The following is a 25404-nucleotide window of genomic DNA, read 5'->3' on the forward strand; positions in this document are numbered from 1 at the left end:
CATGAAGGTGTGTGTAATGGAGAAGTTAATTTCTTTTTCGGCTGAGTTCAGTGTATTGTCTTGATTTGCTTATTTCTTCTATAATATATTCTCTTGTTATTTTTCTATTCTTGGAATTCTCTCTATTGTGGACTGCAATTTTCTTTTGACCAATGTACCGATTGATATATTTTTACTTCTATTTGATTTTTTCTTGTATTAGAAAATTTCTATTCAAGTTTGTTTTCTTGATGTACATTATATACTTAATAAACACTTAAATGAGAGAAAAAAAGGAAAAAAATGTCATCTGTTTTCCCAAAAGAATTCCCTTATTCCACTCAAAACAATGACAAACTGTATGCTGTCACATTTTATACATGAGAATCATGTAACCAGACCCAAGCTTAGTGTTACTTGACATCTTACACTGTGCACACAAACTTATTAATTTCTGCCATACCAGGATGCATACCTGCACCACAAATGAAAACCTTGCTACCCAGAGTAACGCCTGCCCTTCTACAAGCATGGATTCCAACAGAGAGTGGTTCTACTAACGCTCCTTCTTCAAAGCTTACATTGTCAGGAAGCCTGGAATAAAAAGATATATATGTAATATCAGTTATGCACACTTTTCAGTGTGCAAAGCCTATACCCACATGTCACAACAGGCCTAAAATTATACATATATAATAAGAAATCAAACACACCATAAAAAATATAAATAAACAATCCATCAAAAAAAAACCATTCTGAATATAATCTGATCCTCCCTGCTCTTACTAGAGAGTGGCAATAGACTAATTAACCAAATTAAAACAGTAATATAAAATTATACTTCCTCCCAAATCATATACAATCAAGATACAATTAGTAACCATTTCCCTAATTCTATAAACTTGCATACACAATTTTTCGCTTAGCAAGCAAAGCTGCACATGCAAGTTATAGAATAGTCCAATCCCAAAATAATGGCTTGTGTTATAATGTAGACACTCAGCAATTAAGCATGGCAAAGATGTCTACAGTGTCAAAGGTTTAAAATCATATAGAGGGGCATTTTCGAAAGAAACGTCTAAGTTAGAATTTGGACGTAAAAGACGCCCAAATTCCAAAGCGGGGAGAAGGTCATTTTTGAAAAAGATGGACATAATAATGAAGTTCCATTTCTGATTCTTCCCTCTTTGTTTTAATTTTAGCCTGTACACTGCTCTGCTCTGCAAGGTCACTTTAAGCAGTATAGCAGATTTTAATAAACTATAAATGTTACATCAGGCAGTGCCAGGGAGGTAAAATTCCTAGACATAATAAATGACTGCTTCTTGGAGCAACTGGTCCAAGAACAGACAAGAGGGGGCGCTATTTGAGATCTAGTCCTTAGTGGAATGCAAGGCGTAGTACAAGAGGTAATGATGCTGGGTCTGCTGGAAAACAGTGATCGTAATATGATCAAATTTGAGCTATCTGGGGTGAAGTGCTGTTCAAAGTACTAGGTCAAAGTACTTAAGCAAAGTAAAAATAAATGTGTATTTTAATACTTCAGTAAAAATAATAATGCAATGAAGAACAAATTAAAAATTTTACTTAAGGAAAAAAGTTACTGCCTAATATAATACTTTAGTAAAAAGTAAAAGTACCGTAACTACGGGCGGAGGAAATGACGTCACGCACCAAAGTGGAGGTCTAATTGAGGAGCTCCACCGGAGCTGACAAGAAACGGCGCTTAAAAACTTACCCCGGCACCGAGAGGCAGATCGGGAGTGAGGGAGGGCGTCTCCCTGGGTTATGCCACCTAAAAGGACGCTGGAGCGCTTCCGCTTCACTCCGGAGCGTCGCAAAAAAGCGAGCGAAGTGAAAGCGGGGCCGGAGCTGCGAGGAGCTAAGATGGCGGCTGATCGCGCCCTGCTGGAATCAGCGGTAAGGGGCGAAGAGGAGGCTGTGGCTGCTAGCATGCTGCAATCTGATGTTGCAGGGATATTGCAGGACTTAAAAGCGGACTTTGCTGGGATTAGACTGGACGTTCAGAATGCTCTTAAAGAAATAAGAGCAGAGATTCATGAGTTGGGGTCACGTGTGGGAGAAGTGGAGGAGGGGTTGGTGGCCCTGCAGTCCGAGGTGGACACTATGAGGAGGAAAGGGCCTGAGGATCATGGGGAAATTGAGCCAGCTCAGGGACCAAGTTGAAGACCTGGAAAATAGGTCTAGGCGTAACAACCTCAGATTTAAAGGTATTCCTGAGCTGGACATTTTTGCCAACTGTGAAGCTGTAATAAAGGAGCTCTGTCAGCATATCCTGATGCTTGGTTCGGAAGCCCACCCCCCTGAAATACATCTACAACGCGCGCACAGAGCACTGGGACCACGCAGAGACCTTCAGCCCCGAGATATGGTTGCATGCTTCCTTGATTTCCCTATAAAGGAACAGATCCTGCGTCAGGCCAGAGCGAGCAAGGAGATCACTTGAAAAAACTATAAAATAGAAGTCTTCCAAGATTTGGCTCGCGCTACATTGCTGAAACGTGGAACATTTAAGGATGTTACCAGGTTTATGCGCTCCAAGGAGATTCGGTATAGATGGTTGTTTCCCTTCGCGGTGTGGATTACAGTGGATGGGAAGTCACGGAAGGTCATAACGCCTGAGGAAGCGTGGTCGGCGTTGAGGGCCTTGGGCTGCAAAGACGTCCCATTACAGAATCAGGACCTGCGGACTCCGGCTGCTCCTAGACGGGACTCTGCCTGGCAAGTAGCGGTCGGGAGAGGAAAGAATAAGGATAAACAGGCGTCCTAAAATGGTCATTGCTGCAGACCTCATGATCGCCTGGGAAATTTTGGTTTGCTGTATGGGGCTGAGAAGCCAGTTTGGATATTTGACATATGAGGATTGGTAAATCTGTGGTGGAGACGGAGATTTATCATCAGATCAATACCTGGGTTAACTGTTAAAGATTAGAATTGGACCCAATGACAGAGTGGTGGTCGGAGAGGTGGCTGCGGGAGAACTGGTGTATCAAGGCTGAATGCGTGGACTGGTAAAGAGAAGGCCACCAAGCTCTGATGGAGGTCCAGGCTGGGTTAAAGACCTTATAAAAAGTTTAATGATGTTGTAAGGAAGAGGGCAGTAGTTGGGAGGGTAGAAGGGTGCCTCTTCCATTATGAGTGGGGCAGGGCAAGATGAGGATTTGGGGGGTTGGAGGGAGTGTGTGTGACCCGGGAGGGATGGGGAGAGGGGGGAGTTTTGGAAGGATATTGGAGACCAAAGCTCTGGTTTAGTACGTTCAATTTCCTACCGTGGCTGGTCTGTCGACTCAGGGATCAGCAATGGGAGGGGGGGAAGGGAGGGTGGGTCGGGAGAGGGCAGGGTTAGTAGTGGGGTCGTGGAATGTAAATGGTCTCAACCATCAAGGGAAGCGATGCCGAGTATTCAAAGAACTGAAGAAGGTTAAAATGGGATGTGACAATGTTGCAAGAGACGCATCTGAGACCGAGGGATGTGCACTTGCTGCGACATAGGTCCTATCGGAGCATTCTGACACACCAGGGACGGGAACCTAGAAGGGCTGGGGGGGGGTGGCTATTTTGGTGCGGCACACCTGTGGGCTGTGCATACAGGAGGAGTTTCGAGATTCGAGTGGTCGCTGTTTGGGTTTTAGGGGGCTACTACAAGATAAAGAAATTACAGTTCTCAATATTTATGCTCCAAATGACGGTCAGAAGCAGTTTTTTGATTTGTTGAAGGGAGAAATTCAAGGCTTCCTCAAAGGTCAAGTGATAATAGGGGGTGATTTTAACATAGCCCCGGATGCGGATTTGGATCACTCCAAGGGGAGAAGTGGTGCAGGGGGATCGGGGCGCAAGGCATTGTTGTCTTTCTTGAAGGGGTGTGAAGTGGTGGATGGATGGAGATTGCTGCATGGGACTCAAAGAAATTATACACATTACTCACACGCCGCCCAGTCATATGCTCGATTAGACAGTATATGGGTACATCGCAATAACTGGCATCTGTTAGAAGAGGCGGAGATAGAGACATGCCAGGTTTCTGATCATGCGGCGGTTTGGATAAGGCTTAAGGGGCTGGAAGGTAGAAGGAGGGGGGGGGGGGGGCTCTGGAAACTAAATGAAACACTACTGGGAGATGAAACAGTGAGAGAAGAGGTCCGGGGGGCTATAAAGGAATTTTACCGGTTTAATGATAATGGTGAGGTAGCAGATGGGTGCCTATGGGACGCTATGAAAGCTGTGGTAAGGGGAGTCTTTATTAAATGGGGGGCTCGAAAAAAAAGAGAGAGGGGGCGAAAATCCCTGGAGTTACTTACACGCCTTGGGCAGTTGGAGAAACAACACAAAAGACAACCCTCCAATAAGCTGGGGGAGGAGCTCAAACAGGTGCGGGGGGCACTGGCACAGCTGCAAATGGTAGATACTGAGTATATGCAAACTAAGTTGAAACAGAGAACTTTCGAATTTGCAAATAAATCTAGTGCACTTCTGGCGCGCAGGTTACGGGCTAGAAGGGTTAAGACACTTATTCAAAAATTAAAAGACGGTAAAGGGGGTTGGTATTATGAAGACACAGATATAGCAGAAAGCTTCAGGCTGTATTACGAACAACTATATATGGCTGGGAGGGAAATAGATAGGGAAGGGATGGGGCTATTTCTCGACCGGATGCAGTTGCGCCATCTTGATGTAGCGGAACAAGCGCGATTGGGGGAACCGATCCGATGGGGGGAGGTGAAGGGGGTAATTAAGAATCTCCCTAATGGGAAGGCCCCGGGGCTGGATGGCTTCACCGCGCAGTTCTTTAAGTGTTATGCTGAAGAACTAGGGCCACAGCTGGTTCGTCTGGGGAATGGAGTATTGGAGGGAAAGGAGTTGGCGAACTCAATGATGGAGGCAGGGATCTCTCTGATATTGAAACCAGGTAAGGATCCCACTAATTGTGGGTCATATCGTCCTATTTCCTTACTGAATGTAGACGTAAAGATTGTGGCCAAAGTATTAGCAAACAGGTTGGGGCGGGTTTTGCCGGGTCTCATAGGGGAGGATCAGTCAGGGTTTATCCCAGGCCGACAGGTGGGGGATAATGTACGCCATACCCTGCATTTACAGTGGGAAGCACAACAGCGGCTCCCGGGAGCCCTGATGCTGGCGATAGACGCTGAAAAGGCGTTTGATAGGGTGGAATGGGAGTTTCTGAGGGAGGTGATGCGGCGTATGGGTATCGGAGAGAACTTTAGTAGGTGGATAACAGCTCTCTATAGAGCCCCAGCAGCCTGTGTGCAGATCAATGGCCGGTATACACCATTTTTCAAGATAGGAAGGGGAACTAGGCAGGGTTGCCCCCTGTCTCCACTATTATTTGCCATTTATATAGAGCCTTTAGCCGAGATGATACGTAGACATCCCGAGTTCAGGGGCATTCGAGTGGGAAAGAAGGAACATCGCTTGGCTCTGTATGCAGATGATCTGCTACTTTATGTGACACACCCAGGAAGGACGCTTGAGGTGGTGGAGGAGATGTTGAGGGAGTTTGGAAGGTATGCTGGTTTGCGAGTCAATATGGATAAATGTGAAGTTCTGGGCATTTCGGTTTCACAGGAAGAGGAAACTAGTTTGAAAAGTAGGTTTGCTTTTAAATGGTCCAAGAATTTCATTAGATACTTGGGGGTTCTTATTCCCAAAGATTTGAATCAACTTTTTGTTCTTAATTATGGGAAAATAGTAGACCGCATTCAGATGGAATTGTCTCAATGGAAGGGAATGTGGTTGTCCTGGTGGGGGAGGATGGCGGTCATTAAAATGAATACCCTACCTAGGCTATTGTTTTTGTTCCAGTGCCTGCCGGTGGCAGTGCCCAAGGGGGTACTGCGTAGGCTACAACATCAGATTCTACAATTTGTCTGGGAGGGCAAGCACCCACGGTTAGCAGGGAAAGTATTATGGGGGGGAAGTAGAAAGAGGGGGAAGAGCAGTACCACGGTTGGAATGGTACTATCAGGCGGCGCAGGTTAAAATGATTTTGGAGTGGGAACGGGAACACTTAAAGCCAGCGGGTCAGGTGGAACAGGAGAGCTTTCCAGGGCGGCGGTTAAAATCGCTACTATGGACTACAGAGGGAATGGGGGATAGGTTAGCGGGGGTAGATAACCCATTCTTTAGGCACCTGCTGCAGGTCTGGGAAGAGTTTAGGGGAAAATGGGGACAGGGAGAGGGGGTCTCTATTAGAGCGGATATCTGCTGGGAGCCGAGATTTGGAGCAGGGAAAGACAATGGGGTCTTTCGGAGGTGGGACCGCTTGGGTCTCTCGAGCTTTCGGGACCTGCTTCAGGGGGATCAGATAAAAAACTTCGAAGAATTGAGGCAACAGTATGGTCTCCCGGAGGGAGATTTTTTTTCCTATGCTCAGGTAAAGTTATTTATGGGTGCAATGGGTTGGAGGGGGAGTGGGATACAAGAAAAGGAGAGCTTGGAGAATTTGTGGGGAATACTACAGAGGGTACCTAGGTCCATCTCAGTGCTTTATAGATTCATTAGAGGTAGTGATCCAACTCCATTTCGCTTTAAGGGTGCGTGGGAATCAGATTTAAATTGTAAATTCAATGATCAGGAATGGGAAAAGATATGTAGCGAGGTCCAGAAGGCATCCACATGTGCCTTAGTGCAGGAAAATGCATATAAGGCACTCTCACGGTGGTATTACACTCCTGAGAGGATTAAGAATATGTACCCTACTGCTTCTGACCGGTGCTGGAGGTGTGGACAGGATAGGGGTACCTTTATGCACATTTGGTGGTCCTGTTCAAGACTGCTGCCTTTCTGGATAGCGGTGATAACAGTGATGGTAAAAATGACTGGGGACTCTATGGTGTGTAGCCCGCAGGTGTGTTTGCTTGGGATGCATAATGAAAGAGAGTCTTGGGAACGGAGTAAATTATTACATTGGGGCCTGGCTGTGGCAAAGTGCTTGGTAGCTCGGAAGTGGAGAGACATCAATCCCCCTTCCATGGGCGAGTGGAGGGGGAAACTTGAACAACTCATAATGCTGGAGAGACTCACGGCATATCGCAGAGATGGAGAGCTGAGGCGTAGGAGGGGTTGGGCTCAGCTACAAAAGTGGGTGGAGACAATACGGTCATAATAGGATCTGGGAGGGGGAAAGGGGGGAAGGAGGGAGGGAGGGAGGGGGGTACGGTAGGGAGGGGAGAGGTATAAGGGGCAGAAAAGGTCTGGATGGGGGTTTCATCTGGAAAGGGAGGGGGGGGAGGATTGCCCTTTCCAGTTTACACACGGGGACTCAAGTTTGCTCGCTTAGTTTTCTACTGTTGTAATGTTGGGGATAGAATGTAGAACAGATTGGTTTGTATTGTGTCAAATTATGTGCAGTTGTTGTTTCACATACATTGTGGTGTAACTGTTTTCAAGCTTCCTCAATAAAAACGTTTAAAGTGAAAAAAAAAAAAGTACCGTAACTACAGCGAAGGCAACTATTAACATTTTTATCCCAACAATTTTATTACTCTACAATTCAATCTGTTTCACTATTAGCAAAACTAAATTTTGAATAAAACTGTCACTCACGTGAGGGCACTTGTGAGTCATTAATCCAGCACAGCTAAAAAGGTATTCAACAACTGCACTATCAGGAAGTGGCTTGTTCAATCTGATAAAAAGTTCCTTCAATCAGGCCAGGCCGCAATATTACTGATGCCTTTTAACTGGGTCTGCAGGTATTGATCAGTAGTGCTAATTCATCACTTGCATCTTCATCTTTGTTATCATTGTTATGCTGTCCAATACAGTGGCGTTCCGTGCTTGGCTGACACCCGGGGCGGATCGCCGCTGCACGCACCCCCCCCCCCCCCAGGTGCAGTGCAACACAGCGCCATCCCCCCAGTGTGGAACGGCGCTCCCCCTGGCATCGGCACCCCCCCTGGTGTGTACCCTAACCCCCCTCCCCGGCGCAGCGCCTCTCACTCCCCCCGACAGTCCCCACCTCCTACCAGCTGAGCTCCGGCCGGCACCTCCAATCTACAGCGCTGCTGACTTTAAATGAAGAAAACCGTCTGGTCATTGGCCCTTCACTCACTGAGTCCCGCCCTCAAGGAAATAGGAAGTTATATCAAAGGCGGGACTCAGTAGTGAAGGTCCAACGACCATATAACCCGACACAAACTACATGCCAGCAGAGCACATACCAACTCTCATCAATTACAGAATAGAGGACCAAACATTAGCAACTGTCCTGTAGACTGGCATTTTATTTATTTTAGTTACATTTGTACCCCGCGCTTTCCCACTCATGGCAGGCTCAATGCGGCTTACATGGGGCAATGGAGGGTTAAGTGACATGCCCAGAGTCACAAGGAGCTGCCTGTGCCGGAGGTAGGAATCGAACTCAGTTCCTCAGTTCCCCAGGACCAAAGTCAGCCACCCTAACCACTAGGCCACTCCTCCACGCCATCAGTCCATCCCTGCCCTTCAGCCTGGCATTGGCTTTTCCCTTCCCTACCCCACCCCACCATCCATCTCCATAGCCCAGCATCAGCCCTTCCTTTCTCTACCTTACCCTCTTCCCCATTTTTCCCTGTAGCACTGTATCAGCCCTTCCCAATCATTCATCCCATAGATAAGCCCCACCATAACCCCCCACCCTGCCCTTTAGCCTAGCATCAGCCTTGTCCTACCCCCTACCCATCCTCCCACGGTCTGGGATCTCTTCCCCCAACCATGAAGGACACCAGCATTAAATATAAGACCTTTTTTTATGTCCTGGGCACTGCAGAGCCCACCTCCACCCAGAAACCTGCCTATATTAAATTAATTTTTTTTTAAAAATTTGTAACCCGGGCACTGCAGAGAACAACCCCCAAAACCCATCAACATGAAAAATATACAACCTTTTTTAGATTGTAACCTGAGCATTATCACAAATTTGTTGTTGATGGGCTTCTGGGTGGGGGTGGGCTCTTCACTGCCTAGTGAAAAAAAAGATATATTAAAATGATTAAATATGCCTTGTTTTTTTTTACCTAGGCAGTGAACAGCACACCCCCACCCACCATTACACTGTACACGATGTTAAAATTAAAAAAAATATATTTATTTTACCTGGCCTGGGCAGCTGGGCTTCGGTGGTGGTGGCAGATAGTGTAGCAGACTCAGAGCGCAATCATTGTGCTCTGCTCCATGTGTAATGTTGTGGGGTCACGGGGGAGTGCTGCTGAGGCAGGGCAGACCGGCAGAGTGGAGGAACAGAAACCGCAACCGCGACGATAGCCGGCACAGTTTCCCCTCCCATGCAACACTGCGGTGCCGTCGCGCATGAGGGGGAGGAGCAAAGGAAAGCAGCAGAGTCCAGAAACTTCAGAACTGGATGGGGACTCAGGGAGTGAGCGACGGAGTAGAGGCGCCAGCGTCAGAGCGTCTAACACTACAATGGCTGCACTAAAAACAAAATTAGGCAGAGGAGGACCGGACAGCTGTTGGCTGCCTGGGTGGGCCTGAGCTGAGATTGGGCGGGCCTGGGCCCACCCAGGCCCACCCGTAGCTATGCCCCTGGGAGGAGGGTGAACAGTGGCGTGCTGCTGGGATCTGTATTGGGACAGGTGCTATTTAACATATTGATCTGGAAATTGGAACAAGTGAGGTGATTAAATCTGCAGATGACACAAAACTATTTAAAGTTGTCAAAACACATGCGAACAGTGAAAAATTGCAGGAAAACTTTAGGAATTTGAAAGATGGGGCATCCAAATGGCAGATGAAATTTAATGTGGACAAATGCAAGGTGATGCACATTGGGAAGAATAATCCAAATCACAGTTACCTGATGCTAGGATCCAACTTGGGGGTCAGCACCCAAGAAAAAAAATCTAGGTGTCGTACACAATACGCTGAAGTCTTCTGCCCAGTGTATGGCGATGGCCAAAAAAGGAAACAAGATGCTAGGAATTTTAGAAAAGTAATGGTAAGACAGCCCATGAATATTATAATGCCTCCGTATCACTCCATGGTGCGACCTCACCTGAGTTCTGGTCGCCATATTTAAAAAAGCATATAGCACAATTAGAAAAGGTTCAAACAAGAGCGACAAAAATGAAAAAGGGGATGGAACTCCTCTCACATGAGGAAAGGCTAAAGGGGTTAGGTCTCTTCAGTTTGGAAACGAGATGGCTGAGGGGGGATATGATTGAGGTCTACAAAATCCTGAGTGGTGTAGAATGAGTAGAAGTGAATCATTTTTTACTCTTTCAAAAAGTACAAAGACTAAGGGACTCTCAATGAAGTTACATGGAACTACTTTTAAAACAAATAGAAGGAAATATATTTTCCCTCATAGGCAGATGATCAAAAGCCTCACGCTGTTCTAAACGCGCTCTAAAATAGCGCTGGAACAGCGCGGGGCTTTACCGCACCAATGATCAGAGATAACGCATGCAAATTTAAGCAGCACAATTATCTCTGATCATGGGATAGAAGTGCGGGCAAATTGTGCCTGAGCATGCGCTCAGCACAATCCTCCCGCACTTGTTTGACAGGTCTGGGTTGTCAAAAGCCAAAACCTGTCAAACACAGGCTGGAGGTCCATGGGACCACCAGGTCCTGACTACCCCTGCCCAAAGCAACGGGGGCTGGAGGTCCGGCAGACCTCCGGTCCCCCCGACGATCCCACCCCCCCAGGTTCAGGGAGAGCTGGAGATCCGGTGGGTCTCCAGCCCCCCCAAACCCCCAGAAAATGGTCCCTGGTGGTAACATAGTAGATGACGGCAGAAAAAGACCTGCACGGTCCATCCAGTCTGCCCAACAAAATAAACACTATAGGTCTACCTTTGGTCAAACATTGTATTGATCAAATGCATGAGTTTAATGATCTGAAATGTTTTGTCCTACAAGAAATCTCAAAATCCATGCGAGGAGGTGATCATCAAAGACAACTATTACAGGCTGAACAACGATGGATTTTTAAATTGCATTCTTTAGAACCGCAGGGTTTAAATTCACGACTGGATTGGTGCTATTTCTTTTAAAACATTCAACAAGAGCATTTTTCAGAACCCCTGATTGGATAATCATTTGTTAGCGTCTGACGTTCAATGTCTCTCTAGGTTAGACATGCTGCATCTGAAACGCTGTGCAACGAGTTCCAAGTACTATGCTGATGGTTTTGTATTAAGAATTTTTTGTCAAACTGTTTATGCTGCACTATATTAACTTTTGTATTTGTATTCCCTAGTAATTACCCAAGACCTTGAAGAAGCAGCGAAACGCTGGCCAACGTCGGCTCAGGGTAATCTAACAGGGAACAGCGCAGCATGAAGCAGCAGTAATACTGAATACCAAGCAATAAAGCTAAGTGCATTGCATTATATACTAAGTATGTTCTAGAAATTAACATGCTTTTTTTCTAAAAAAATTGAAAATTTACTGCGGTCCATAAATAATGTTTTGGGGCTGCTCACAAGGGTTTTTTGCCTATGATGAAGAGAAGACTAGTTGGTCTGTTTCAGCTCCGACAGATTGACATTTGATCTGGGAGCTCTTTGAGGCTTTTCCCCACCTACTATTATAGTTTTGTATTGAGTGGAAGCTTTCGTATTTAGAATTTGTTCTTATCTCCACACCACCAAACATATTTGTTTAGTTGATTCAACAAAATAAACACACATGTGCCATTTTTTGTGTATACCTTACCTTGATTTGTACCTGTCTTTTTCAGGGCACAGACCATGTAAGTCTGTCCAGCACTATCCCCGCCTCCCAACCACCAGCCAAGCTTCTGGGGATCCCTTCCTTCTGAGCAGGATTCCTTTATGGTTATCCCACGCATGTTTGAATTCCGTTACCGTTTTCCTCTCCACCACCTCCCGCGGGAGGGCATTCCAAGCATCCACCACTCTCTCTGTGAAAAAATACTTCCTGACATTTTTCTTGAGTCTGCCCCCCTTCAATCTCATTTCATGTCCTCTAGTTCTACCGCCTTCCCATCTCCGGAAAAGGTTCGTTTGCGGATTAATACCTTTCAAATATTTGAACGTCTGTATCATATCACCCCTGTTTCTCCTTTCCTCCAGGTTATACATGTTCAGGTCAACAAGTCTCTCCTCATACGTCTTGCAACGCAAATCCCATACCATTCGCGTAGCTTTTCTTTGCACCGCTTCCATTTTTTTAACATCCTTCGCAAGATAAGGCCTCCAAAACGGAAGACAATACTCCAGGTGGGGCCTCACCAACATTGGTTATCAATACTTGGATTAGTCCTCAATAAAACATATTGCATGTTCTTAGACAGTTCTATATCTAAACAAGCAAGTCTCTCTCTCAGCAACGGAGGAAAAAAAGACCCCAGATGCCCAACGGTCCTCGCCCCCCCCGAACAGCGAACCATCCAAAGCCCACATCCACCACTGACAGGGAAACAGTCCCCCGCGGACAGCACCCGAGCTCCTCATAAGTCTTAAAAAAACCTCCAAGTATATAAAGGTAGTTTTCACCACACCCACTCCGATGAACCAAATAGACCCTCAACCACAGCATCAACAGGACCCATCTGGGCTCCTGGGATGTGCTGGGCACCGCCATTTTGCGGCGGCGGCAATCCAAGGAAGAGGAGAGAGGCAGGCTTTCTCCCTCCTCCAACTAAGGTAGGGGGGCCTGGAGTGGGTTGTCTTTTACACTGGACCACCAGGGATTGGTCAGACGGGGAAGGGGGGATTGGGGTGGGCTGGAGGTCCGCCAGACCTCCAGCCCCCCCGTCGCTCGCTGGGTGGGAGGATGGGAGGGGGCTTGGTCAGCGGCCACTACACCACCAGGGACCATTTTCTGGGGGTTTGGGGGGGCTGGAGACCCACCGGATCTCCAACCCTCCCTGAACCTGGGGGGGGGGGGGGGGGACCGGAGGTCCGCTGGACCTCCAGCTCCCTGTTGGCAGGTTTGCTTTGGGGGAGAATGGGGGCCTGCCAGCATGCAACTGCATGCAGGACAGGGCTCACCATTCCTCCCCAATGATCTGCAAACCCTAACGCCAGCTCGGAGCTGGTGTAGAGTTTGCCGCGGCCAGTGACCCAAATTTTGGTGCGCTGGCTGCTGATCATTGGCGATGAATGCGCTGAGCCCTGTTTAGCATGCATTAGCATGCTACTTGCGCAAAGAGCCCTCGAGCGCGTTGTTTCACACGCTCCAGGGCTCTAATCATGGGGCGGTAGCAAACGCCGGTGCTAGTATGGCGCTAACAGCCTCTAGCGCCGGCATTTGCTTTTGATCATGAGGGCCTCAACGAATAGTTAAGCTCTGGAACTCTTTGCCAGAGAATGTTTGGACAAGTTCCTGGAGGAAAAGTCCATACTCTGCTACTGAGACAGACATGGGGAAGCCACTGTCTGCCTTGGGATTGGTAGCAAGGAGTGTTGCTACTATTTGGGTTTCTGCCAGGTACTTGTGACCTGGATTGGCCACTGTTGGAAAGAGGATACTGGGCTAGATGGACCATTAGTCTGAGCTAATATGGTATTCTTATGTTGATATGTAGGGGAAGAAGTGAAACAAAAGAAATAAGAAAAAGGAGGGACAAAGGGAAAAAGGAGGTGGAAGGAGAAAGGAAGAATAAAGATGAAAGGAAAAAAGAAGGAGGAGGGAAATGTGAAGGAAAAGAAAAATCTTACACAACGTAAACAAACTCAATCTATCAACTTATGCCAGACTGAAAAAAATATATTAAACATAAACCATTGTTCTAGCTGTACACAGTTTGGGTGAATAACTCCTCCTCTTTCAGACAGGCATAAAGCTGCAATATCAAAACATCCAAACTTTTGGAACTTGAAACCCCAATCTATAGCATGTTGCATTAATGGTTTTCTCTGACAACATCTATTTCATATAGCTCTTATGCTCAACTGTTTCCTTGTCTTCCCTACATACAACAAACAAGAACATTTGGCTATGTAGACAACATTCCTAGGATAACAACTGGTGTATTGTCTTAGTATATAATTCTTCCCTGACCGAAGTTGTTTTAATTGTCTAAGACAAAAAGGAATGAACAAGGTCATGCAAATTCCTCTTCCATGCCATCTATATCATCAAACCCATCAATTCCTTTCATTAAATACCAATCATTTTTCAGAATGGAAGTTATGGCAGGAGATAAATGCATGAAAGGTAAGACACAAATATTTTCTCTGTCTTATATTTTTCACACTCTCTCTCAGAAGATCTTTTCTTTTCTCACATATGGCACTATTATAGGCCTTGATCATATGATGTTCTGGGTATCCTCCATTCAAAACAATCTTGATGCATGACTTCAGATTGATGTTCAAACTCTTCGTTATCAGAACAGTCTGGGAAGCCACAAAAAGTGGCCAACTGGTAAATTGTTTTAAGTGCTCAACTATGGCAAATATTTATTTATTTATTGCATTTGTATCCCACATTTTCCCACCTATTTGCAGGCTCAATGTGGCTTACATTATGCCATAGTGGCGATCGCTGTTAAATATGTTAACAGCTTATTAGTTAGTCTCTGTTGCTTTTCAAATACTCATAATAAATCTACCATTGTCATATCTAATGAGAATATTCAAAAAGAGAACCTCATGTTAATTATGATTCAACTGGAATCTCAAATTGGGGTCTCTAGTGTTGATCAATGAATGAAATTAAGATAATAAATCCAACAAGCCCTTACATATACCAATATCATCATCTATATACTTAGACTGTGAGCACTCCAGGGACAGGGAAATATCCAGTGTACCTGAATGTAACTCACCTTAAGCTACTACTCAAAAAGATATGAGCAAAATCCAAATAAATAAATAAATAAATTTACATACATACCTACACTATAAACAAATCAATTCCTTAAATGGGCTATATGTGTTTATTTGTTTACAAATGACAGGAAACTGAATATTGGAGGGCGACGTTTCAGTGGATGAGGAATGGAGGAGTAGCCTAATGGTTAGTGCAGTAGACTGGGGAACTGGGTTCAATTCCTACTGCAGCTCCTTGTGACCCTGGGCAAGTCACTCAACACTCCACTGCCCCAGGTAAAATACCTGATTGTGAGCCCACCAGAGACAGAAAAAGTACCTGCATATAATGTGTACAGCGCTGCATATGTCTAGTAGCACTACAGAAATGCTTATCAGTAGCAGTAGTTTGAGCCATTATTATTGACTTTCTTTTTTTCATTTCAGTTTCAGATGAGTACACATCCTTAAAAGGCATGTGTAAGCACATATTTAAAAAAAAAAAAAAAACTCTGTTAGACAGACTTCTTCAGTACCCTAGGTGGCTTGCAAAATGTAACAGTCTGTAATTGGGTTACTTTTCCTTGCTCTTAAGAATATTGAGAATCTCAGAACTAGTCAGTGTTCTTCAAAATTTTATTATTCACACCAAAACAGAATAAAATAAATCAAGTTCAAAAGGATGTGTCTAGCATTTCCTGTTGTGCTCTAGGTTCTTAGATGGAAAAGAAAAGAGGAGTAGTTCCCGCAGATAGGCAATGTACACATAAGGAGAAGTGACAACCCAAAATCAAGTGTCTATCGTAGTTGCAAGGATTTATTGTAGTGTCCACGTGCAAATCACAGTGACTCAACAGGTAGTCTGCCTGCCTTCAGAGGTCTAGGACTGTGTGTGTGCCATTCTATACAATCTCTCTTTCTAATGTCTGGAATGCTCCAATAGCTTAAGCTGCTGCCTCACATTGACCGTCAGTGCAGCTGCTGTTGTGCTCTAGGTCCTTTGCAGTGTGTTTATACAAGCTCTGGAGAGCACTGTTTATAGAAAAAAAATAAAACTTGTGTCCTGTAAGGGTACAATACTGAATGTCTAGGGTGAAAACATGGGTACATCAGCCCTTGACACAAACAACAACTCAAAAGATGTTGGGCTACTACACAGTTTTTTCAAAGGCTCATTTGCCACCCACTTTTGGACTTAAATTATTTTATTCTTTTTTGGATAATTTCCTAAAAAAAAAAAAAGTCCAGTCCATAAGCATTATTAAGATGGACTTGGGAAGTCCACTGCTTATTTCTAGGATAAGCAGAATAAAATCTGTTTTACTGTTGTGGGATCTTGCCAGGTACTTGTGACCTGAATTGGCCACTCTTGGAAACAGGATTCTCAGCCTGATGGACCTTTGGAGGTGCATAATCGAAAGGGGCGCCCAAGTTTTCCTGAGGACGTCCTCGCAGGACGGCCCGGTGAAGGGGCAGGAAAACCCATATTATCGAAACAAGATGGGCGTCCATCTTTCGTTTCGATAATATGGTCGGGGACACCCAAATCTCAACATTTAGGTTAACCTTAGAGATGGTCATCCCCGATTTTTGGCAATAATGGAAACCGAGGACGCCCATCTCAGAAATTACCAAATCCAAGCCATTTGGTCATGGGAGGAGCCAGCATTCATAGTGCACTGGTCCCCCTGACATGTCAGGACACCAACCGGGCACCCTAGGGAGCACTGCAGTGGACTTCAGAAAAAGCTCCCTTACCTTGTGTGCTGAGCCACCTCAAAACCCATTACCCACAACTGTACACCATTACCATAGCCCTTACAGGTGAAGGGGAGCACCTAGATGTGGGTACAGTGGGTTTCTGGTGGATTTTGAAGGGCTCACATTTACCACCAGAAGTGTAACAGGTGGGGGGGGGGGGGGGGGCCTGGCTTCCGCCTGCCTGAAGTGTACGGCACCCACTAAAACTGCTCCAGGGACCTGCATACTGCTGTCATGGAGCTGGGTATGACGTTTGAGGCTGGCATAGAGGCTGGCAAAAAATATTTTTAACATTTTTTTGAGGGTGGGAGGGGGTTAGTGACCACTAGGGGAGTAAGGGGAGGTCATCCCCAATTCACTCCGGTGGTCATCTGGTCAGTTCAGGCACCTTTTCGTGGCTTGGTCATCAGAAAAAAAGGACCAAGTAAAGTTGTCCAAGTGCTCATCAGGGACACCCTTTTTTTTCAATTATAGGTTGAGGACGCCCATATTTTAGGTATGCCCAAAACCTGCCTTTGCTAGGCCTCCGACACGCCCCCAGGAACTCTGGTCATCCCCACAACGGAAAGCAGTTGGGGACACTCAAAATTGTCTTTCGATTATGCCGATTTGGGTGACCCTGGGAGAAGGATGCCCATCTCCTGATTTGTGTCAAAAGATGGGCGTCCTTCTTTTTCGAAAATAAGCCTGTTGGTCTGTCTCAATATGACAACACTTATGTTCTTATAAAGATACATAAAAAGGGTTCCATGTTTTTCAAACACAGTGAATGAGTAATCTATGGAAGGGAGAATAGTGAATGCCAATATTTCATAAATCCATACAGCACAATGCAGTAAACAGGAGATAATTCTATAACTGGGCAGGTACCTGAGGGCACAGGGTAGGAGCTAGGTTCCATTATAGAATACTAACAGGTACACCTAAAACTTAGTGCCTGAACTAACACCAGCCATAGAAGTTGTGGAAGTGCATGTGTCTAAACGCAGCAGGGTCGTGCACAACTTAAAGTAATCTGTATGTTGCTTGCATCAGTGGAAGCCCCACCCATGTTCCTCCCCCACCCCACCCATGTTCCTCCCCTGTGTACACCCCCCTTACAAATGCCTGCTCTAAGTTAAGCAGGTAGTTACAGAACACAGTTTAGGCCAATTATTGAAAGCCCTGCCCATGATCCTCCTTACGTACACTTCCCTATTGAAGGTTGCACGCACAGAAGATTCTTTATATGGCGCCTAAAAAATTAGCGCTGAAATCAGTGCCGAGTAAGTGTATTCTATAATCAGCACCTAGATTTAGGCACTGATTATAGAATATGCTTAGTTGATATTTCAGCGCCAATATTTGCACACTTCCATTTACGCCAATGAAAACCTGGTGTAAATCTCAGCACGTACATTTAGGTACACTGGACCACATTCTATAACTAGGCACCTAAATTTGGGAACGCCCATAAAACACCCATTTCCCCACCTATAACAATGCCTCTTTTTGCCTCCGAGTATTAGAAGTTTGGCACACATCGTTACAGAATACACTTAGCGAGTTGTGTGCCTAATTCTAATCAGTGCCAATTAGTGCTCATTATTGATTGTTAAGTGCTGTTATCAGCGCTCATTAGCTTGTTAAGCCAATTAAGTTACACTCAGTGTTATAGAATCCGCGTCAATTTTGGCACCTAAATCTAAGCACACTAAATAGAATCCGGGGGATAGCGGCACCCATGCATTATAATATAACTAAAATAGTTATCACATCTGTCCCACTTACTACATAATGGCAGTTATTCACTGTATGTGAAGGGCAAGTCTATAAACTGGGTGCATACATTTATATGTATATGCACAGAATATTGACCTCTCTTCTATTATGCATATATTACATCTTCAAACAATTTGCAGCGTGGTTTGCAGCTGCTGTATACTGTTAGTGTCACACTGAATCAGCGCTACTATGATGAAAATTGAGAATGTCTTCTTTAACATGCCATTGAGCTGGTGTTCTAATCACCAAATAAAGAAATGGTTTGGGTTTTTTTTTCCAAACCTATTTAATTACCACAACATACTTGTAGCAGAAGTTGGCATTATGGGTGTAGTATCTGCACAGGTTGCCATCATCGGGTGGGGTGGCACAGAAGAAAATGGTAGGGGACAAGTTGTAGCGACCGATTTTGCAGAATTCATCAGTTTCTCGAGGGACACCAGGCTCAACAGCGACTCTGTCACCTGAAATGTAACAAAGCCATTGTTTTACTTCCAGTGACCCTTTTCCTTTCCCTCCTCTCCCCTGCCTAAGAAAAGATCAGACTAGAAGGCTGAGGTTGTAGCTTGTGGGGGCCAAACATCTCCTAGCTGTTTTAAGATGAATGCAACCTACTATACTTGGAATGTAACTACCACGGAAAAAGGTGCGTGTTAAACCCTAAATCATTATCCAGCAGATATTCAAAATGATTTAGCTGGTCAGAAATGACCGCCGACTGGTTAAATCGCTTGTTCACGGCTATCCGGTCATTTTTAGCAGCACTCAACAAGTTATCTTCACTGAAAATGACCGGTTAGTGCCAAATTCAAAAGTGGCTAACTTATGGGTATTCCAGGGGCAGTCAGGTTAAGTGCAGATATTCAGCTCCTCACCGTATAAGTAAACCGCTTAAATCGGGCCTCATAAATAGCAGTCCCATCTTTAAGTGGTTTGGCTTATGCAGTCAAGGACTGGAGATTGACTTACGACACCTTTTACTAAGCAGTGGTAAGCCCAATGCGGGCTTACCACTCGCTATAACGGAAGCACCGCTAGGCTACCACAATAGCCCGGCGATACTTCTCACCCCTACCGCGCCATCATTTCTTTCGCTACAAAAATGTATTTATTTTTGTAGCACCGGACTGTACCCGTTGGTAACTGGGCAGTGCCGTGCACTGCCCAGTTACCTCCAGGTTAGTGCAGAGGCCCTTTTCACCACCTCAATGGGTTGCAGTAATGGCTCCCCCCCAAAATGGCCGCACGGCAAGTGCTTAACTTGCTGCCCAGCCATTTCCTGCAAGAGAGCAAGACCTTCCCTTTTACCAGCTGCGGTAAAAGGGGGCCTCGGCGTGCGTGTAAAACACACACCGACGCCAGTGCCAGCCCCCTTTTGCCGCTGCTTGGTAAAAGGGGCCCATAGCCAGCTATGTGTTAGCTGGCTAACCCCCCCCCCTCCCCCAACACTCCTATATCCTTGGTCTGCTTTTTGCTTGCTGAAACATAAAAGGCTGAAATGTTTCATTGCGGCATCAGTCATTTGAGCCTTGAATTCCTAAAACAATTCTAATTAATTTTGAGTTGCTTATGGCACACTATTAATAACTCACATATTTTATAACATGTCTGCATAAATCATGGTTCATATAAGTAGCTGTGTCTAACACGATAGAGGAGGAGGGCATGGCCCAATGTGCACTTTGCACTCCCTCCTCCTCTTGCCATGCAATTGGGGCAGGAGGAAGGGAAATGGAGGACAATCACTGATGCCTGTGCAAATTGCAGTTGCACAAAACTCCCCCAGGAGTTAATATTCCCTTAAGCAGTGAGTCAAAAATACTCAGCCTGTTTATGGATTTTAGACTCACCATGTAGTATCAGGTAGCTGCTCCCATGAGGAAAATTCTTTACATTTTAACACTAGGGTATACCCTGAGGAGGGCTATCTACAGATGGCCGTGCAGTCTTCCTGACCCACTTGGGACTATGCAGGTTACAGGTACTACAATGCGGCTAAACTGATACCGGGGGCGGGGGAGTCCAAGTGGGACAGGGCCACATTCTATTTGACCAAACTATACCAGCTTCAGGTGCAGCCACAGGTCCTATTTAAACGTTTGCTGTTTATATTTTAATATCTTGCGCAGTCTGGCACCAAATTATCTGTGTGCATTATATTCCTGTATGCTCTGTATCATTAGTTCTGTTTGGCAGGCAAAGCCCAATAGTCCAGCCAGCTGAATAGTGATTCTTTTTTGCAGGAAACCAGAAACAAAACTATTCAGGGGAAAAGGTGCCAAACTGTGGAATTTCTTGCCCAAAGAACTGCATAGTATGACACTTTATGAACAGTTTCAGCAGCCCCTTAAAATGTGGTAATTCCATACTTATTTGCTTACTTAGTTATGTTATTTCTTTCAGTGTATTCTTATGCATTTTATTATTGTAGGTACTCTTGCTAAGCACTTAAGGATTTATTTGGTATTCTTGCTATGAATCTTTGGAATCCACCTTGAATTTAACAGTAAAGAATATAATGGCTTGATATTTTGAGGTGATTTAAGTGGGCAAGACAGGCTCCTGCCACTTAAAATAGTTTTCTGCAGGCCAGCCAGTGATATTCACCAGCACTTAACCGGTAGTGCTGCCGAATAATGGCACTAACCAGCCATTTACAGAATGTGCAGGAGAAAGGCATTCCGAGGATGGAATTGGGAGGAGCTGGCAGCTAAGAGGACTAAGGGGATATCAGTGTGGCTATTGCAATCTGGCCTGTATATGGATTGTTTTTATATTATGTTTCAGTGGTATAGCCACAAGCGGGCACAGGCCCACCCAGCAGTGGCACATCTCTGATGTGGCTGGTGGGGCTCTTCAAGAACTGCAAGCTGAAGGCTACCGGCATCACTCCCTCCCCTCCCCCATGGGCATTCCGGTATCTCAAATCTCCCCCACCCCAGGTCCCCCCCTACCTTTTAAAGCCTTTCTTTTTGCCAGAGGCGAGCAGCAACTCATACCCACAAGCCTTCCCTTTGATGCAACTTCCTGTTTCCACATAGGTGGACCAAGTCAGAGGAAAGGCTTGGGGCTGGCGTGAGCAGCAGGTATGAGTCACTGCTTGCTTCTGGTAAAGAAATGAAGGTTTTAAAAGGTACAGAGAGGAGGATGGGAGGGCATAGTTGACACAAATGGTCACTCAAGCAGTGGGATGGAGTTATGCCGGGCAGGGCATGGAGTTATTGTGACCACCCACTTTGGTCTCAGGCCCACCCAAAATAGGGTGTCTGGCCCCTGTTGTATTTTGTGAATAAAAGTTCTTTTGATAATCTATCCTTGTTGGCACCCGCTAGTCAGGATTGTGTTCCCCTACTTGCTTCACTGTGCCTCCGATATCTGTGTGGTGTAGGATAACACCAAAATCTCTACAAGATCAGACCCAATAAAGACATTCAACGGCCTCAGAGGTATAAATAATGCACAAAAAGCAAACCTTTATTGTCGAAAAGATATTTGAAAACCAAAGATCATAACTTGAAGCTCCACACTTGAAAAATATGTGTCATGGAAAAGCTGGTGGATCCATGGAACTGCCTCCCAGTGAAGCAGGAAGTAAATTGGGTAGGCTAAGGTTGGGTTTCATGGCACTTCTTTCCCATCATATTCTAAGTTTATAGAATTGTAAAGCTGCTACATGAAAGCACAAAGCACTATAACTGGGCTCTGGGGCAGAAAATAGTGCGGCCCACATTACTCTGCTATACCACTTCAACAGCAAACATCATGAAGAAAATAAGGTTAAAGTTTATCATGGAAATTATGCAGTTTTAGGGATCTTGTTAAGAAAGGGAGGCTGTGAAAGGTTCTTTTACTTAGATTTACTCACTTTTACCACCTCCCAGCATTGTTGAAATTGACTGAAAGCTACAGAATCAGCTCTTTCTTTCCTTTCACACCCATTTATGACAGGGAATGCAACCAGTGAATTACTAACTACCTGTTCAGCATTTCAGTTTCCTTACTCTGTAGCTGTGCAGCACTGTAAGTACAGTAAAAAGAAGCTGCTCTCACCTGGTTTGAGATGAGTTACAGATGACCCCACTTTGACAACAGTGCCGGCTGCTTCGTGACCGAGCACCATTGGCTTTTTTACAATAAAATCTCCAATGCGGCCATGTTGCCAGTAATGAACATCAGAACCACAGATTCCAACTGAGTGCATCTTCAGAAGTACCTCTGACAAAACAATACAAATAAATGTATAAAGAACACAGTATTCATGTCTTTTTACCATTAGTATCTAGGAACAATGCTCTTTAGGCTCTGCCCTTCAATTATACATTCCCCTGATACTGTATTACAGATTTTAATTTGGACTTTCTCCTTTTAAACTCAGTGATATCTGCTGATCTCACCCAACCCCCAAACAGACTGCCTATGCCTAGGCAAGAATGATGCCCTTTGATTGACCCAGGAGTAAATAATCACCTTCTCCAAGCAGTAACCTCCCCATCTCTGATTGGGGCTGAAACTGTAGTGGTGACCACTCTTTCTCACTCCCTGGGGCTGCGTGTGTCCCCTTAGCAACATGCCCGGACAAAGGGGACTTAAATGTAGAACGCCACACCATACTGCTCTGAATCATCTTGAGAAATGACTCATGGAACAGCAGAAAGGTGAAATTAGATCTTACCTGCTAATTTTCTTTCCTCTAGACCCTCCAGACCGGTCAAGACGCGTGGGTTATGTCCTCCTACCAGCAGAGGGAGACTGAGAAACACTGAGCTTTTGAATACTGTATATATAACCTGTGCAGTACATCCACTAGCCAGTATAACCCTGACAAAGCAGAGAAAACCAAAACACCAACCACAACTAACAACCCTGTATGTGGTCACTGCCAACTGGACACTTTCTTCATATCTTTCATTGTGCCCTTTTTATTGTGTGTGCTTCCACAGGTGGACCCTCAAACACGGTCACACCTAACCAGACTCATACCAACAAAAGTCTGAAACCATAGAAACCACACTCAACAGCTGCCAAGATAGAACAACAGAGAGACCAGACCAAACAAACCTCCTGGCCTAAAGTACAGACAGGGCGGGCCTTGACCGGTCTGGAGGGTCTAGAGGAAAGAAAATTAGCAGGTAAGATCTAATTTCACCTTCCTCCACGACCCTCCAGACCGGTCAAGACGCGTGGGAAGTACCAAAGCAGTAAACATCCTAAGGGCGGGATCCACGAAGGCCAGAGGTCAACACTGCAGCCCCAAAGCCTGCCTCGTCCTTGGCATGCACATCAATCCTGTAATGTTTAACAAACGAATGCAATGACGACCAAACCGCCGCTCGACAAATATCTAAAGGCGGAATCATACTACTCTCCGCCCAAGAGGTCGCCATTCCCCTGGTAGAATGAGCCGAAAATTCCTTAGGGACCACGCGGCCCTTCAGCAAATACGCCGACGCAATTGACTCTTTCAACCATCTAGCTATCGTAGCTTTGGAAGCTGCCGCGCCCTTTCTTGCACCACCATGGAGAACGAACAAGCGATCAGAAAGTCTATAGTGCCGAGTTCTGGAAATATAACAGCGCAAGACTCTTCGCACATCTAACTTGGCCAGTCGACGCTGCTCCGCATCCCCCGCCAAATCACCCAAAACTGGCAAGGAAATAACTTGATTCACATGGAACTCTGAAACCACCTTGGGCACAAAGGACGGCACCGGGCGCAACGAAACCTTCTCCTTGGAAAAAGACAAAAAGGGTTCTCTACAAGACAAAGCCTGAAGTTCCGACACCCGCCGGGCTGAAGTAATAGCCACCAAGAACACCGTCTTTAGGGACAGATCCTTATCTGAAACAGAAACCAAGGGCTCAAACGGCGGCCTCACCAAAGCCTCCAGCACGAGATTCAAATCCCACGGAGGCACCATCCGCCGCCGGGGTGGTCGCAGTAACTTAACGCCCTTCAAAAATCGAACCACATCAGGACTAGAAGCTAACGACTTCCCCTGGATCTTCCCACGAAAACACGACAAAGCTGCCACCTGCACCTTCAAAGAAGACAAGGCCAGACCCCTGTCCATACCATCCTGCAAAAACTCCAAGACATCTGTCACCGACGCTCGAAAGGGAAGAACTTGTCTACCTGCACACCAATGCTCAAATACTCTCCAGACCCGGACGTACGCCAACGAAGTGGACTGCCTACGCGAACTCAACATCGTATCGATAACTCTGGACGAAAAACCTTTCTTCCTTAACCTGTGCCTCTCAAGAGCCAGGCCGTAAGCGAGAACCGATCCGGATCCGGCATAACTATCGGTCCCTGACACAACACCACTGACTCTGACAACGGCAGAGGGTCCGCTACTGCCAACCGAACCAGATCTCCGTACCACGGCCGACGCGGCCAATTCGGGGCTAACAAAATCACCTGACCGGAGTGCCGAGCAATGCGCTGAACCACTCGACCGACCAACGGCCATGGAGGAAACACATACAGCAACTCCTGCGGCCAAGGCATCAGGAGCGCGTCTATGCCTTCCGCTCGAGGGTCCCTCCGTCGACTGAAAAACCTCTGAACCTGAGTATTGCGGACCGTTGCCATGAGATCCATCACGGGGAAGTCCCCAGACCGACACAATGCGATTGAACACCGCCCGATGAAGCGCCCATTCTCCTGGGTCTAGAGAATGCCTGCTTAGGTAATCTGCCTCCACGTTGTCCACTCCAGCCACATGTGCCGCGGAGAGCGCTAGAAGATGAACCTCCGCCCATTGACACAACAGCGCCGCCTCCTCCGCGACCGCCTGACTCTTTGTGCCCCCCTGACGGTTGACATAAGCCACGGCGGTGGCATTGTCGCAGAACACCCGGACTGCTTTCCGCAACAGCACACTCTGAAACGCCAGAAGCGCCAGCCGAATGGCCCGAGTTTCCAACCGATTGATGGACCACTGAGCTTCTACCTGCGACCTTGAGCTACCTGACCGAGACAATGAGCCCCCCAGCCCTGAAGACTGGCGTCTGTGACGAGAACCACCCACTGTGGAGCCTCCAACGGCATTCCCTTGTCCAGATTTCTTGGGTCTAGCCACCACCGGAGACTGAGGCGTGGGCTTACCGGCAGCCGAAGGCGCACGTCCAACCC

General features: G+C 46.1%; 1 protein-coding gene across 1 annotated transcript in view; it reads right to left on the reverse strand.

Annotated features, from left to right (window-relative positions):
* The window catches only part of SORD (sorbitol dehydrogenase), a 90555-nt gene that overhangs the window by 34920 nt on the left and 30231 nt on the right, over positions 1-25404 (reverse strand). The window contains exons 3-5 of the mRNA XM_030187918.1: positions 22317-22481; positions 18571-18730; positions 455-573 (exon numbers count right to left, since the gene is read on the reverse strand). Coding sequence (XP_030043778.1) covers positions 455-573; positions 18571-18730; positions 22317-22481 — 444 coding nt within the window. The remainder of the gene's footprint in view (positions 1-454; positions 574-18570; positions 18731-22316; positions 22482-25404) is intronic.

Source organism: Microcaecilia unicolor, chromosome 1 (assembly GCF_901765095.1).
Source record: "Microcaecilia unicolor chromosome 1, aMicUni1.1, whole genome shotgun sequence".
In the NCBI taxonomy this organism is placed as follows: domain Eukaryota; kingdom Metazoa; phylum Chordata; class Amphibia; order Gymnophiona; family Siphonopidae; genus Microcaecilia; species Microcaecilia unicolor.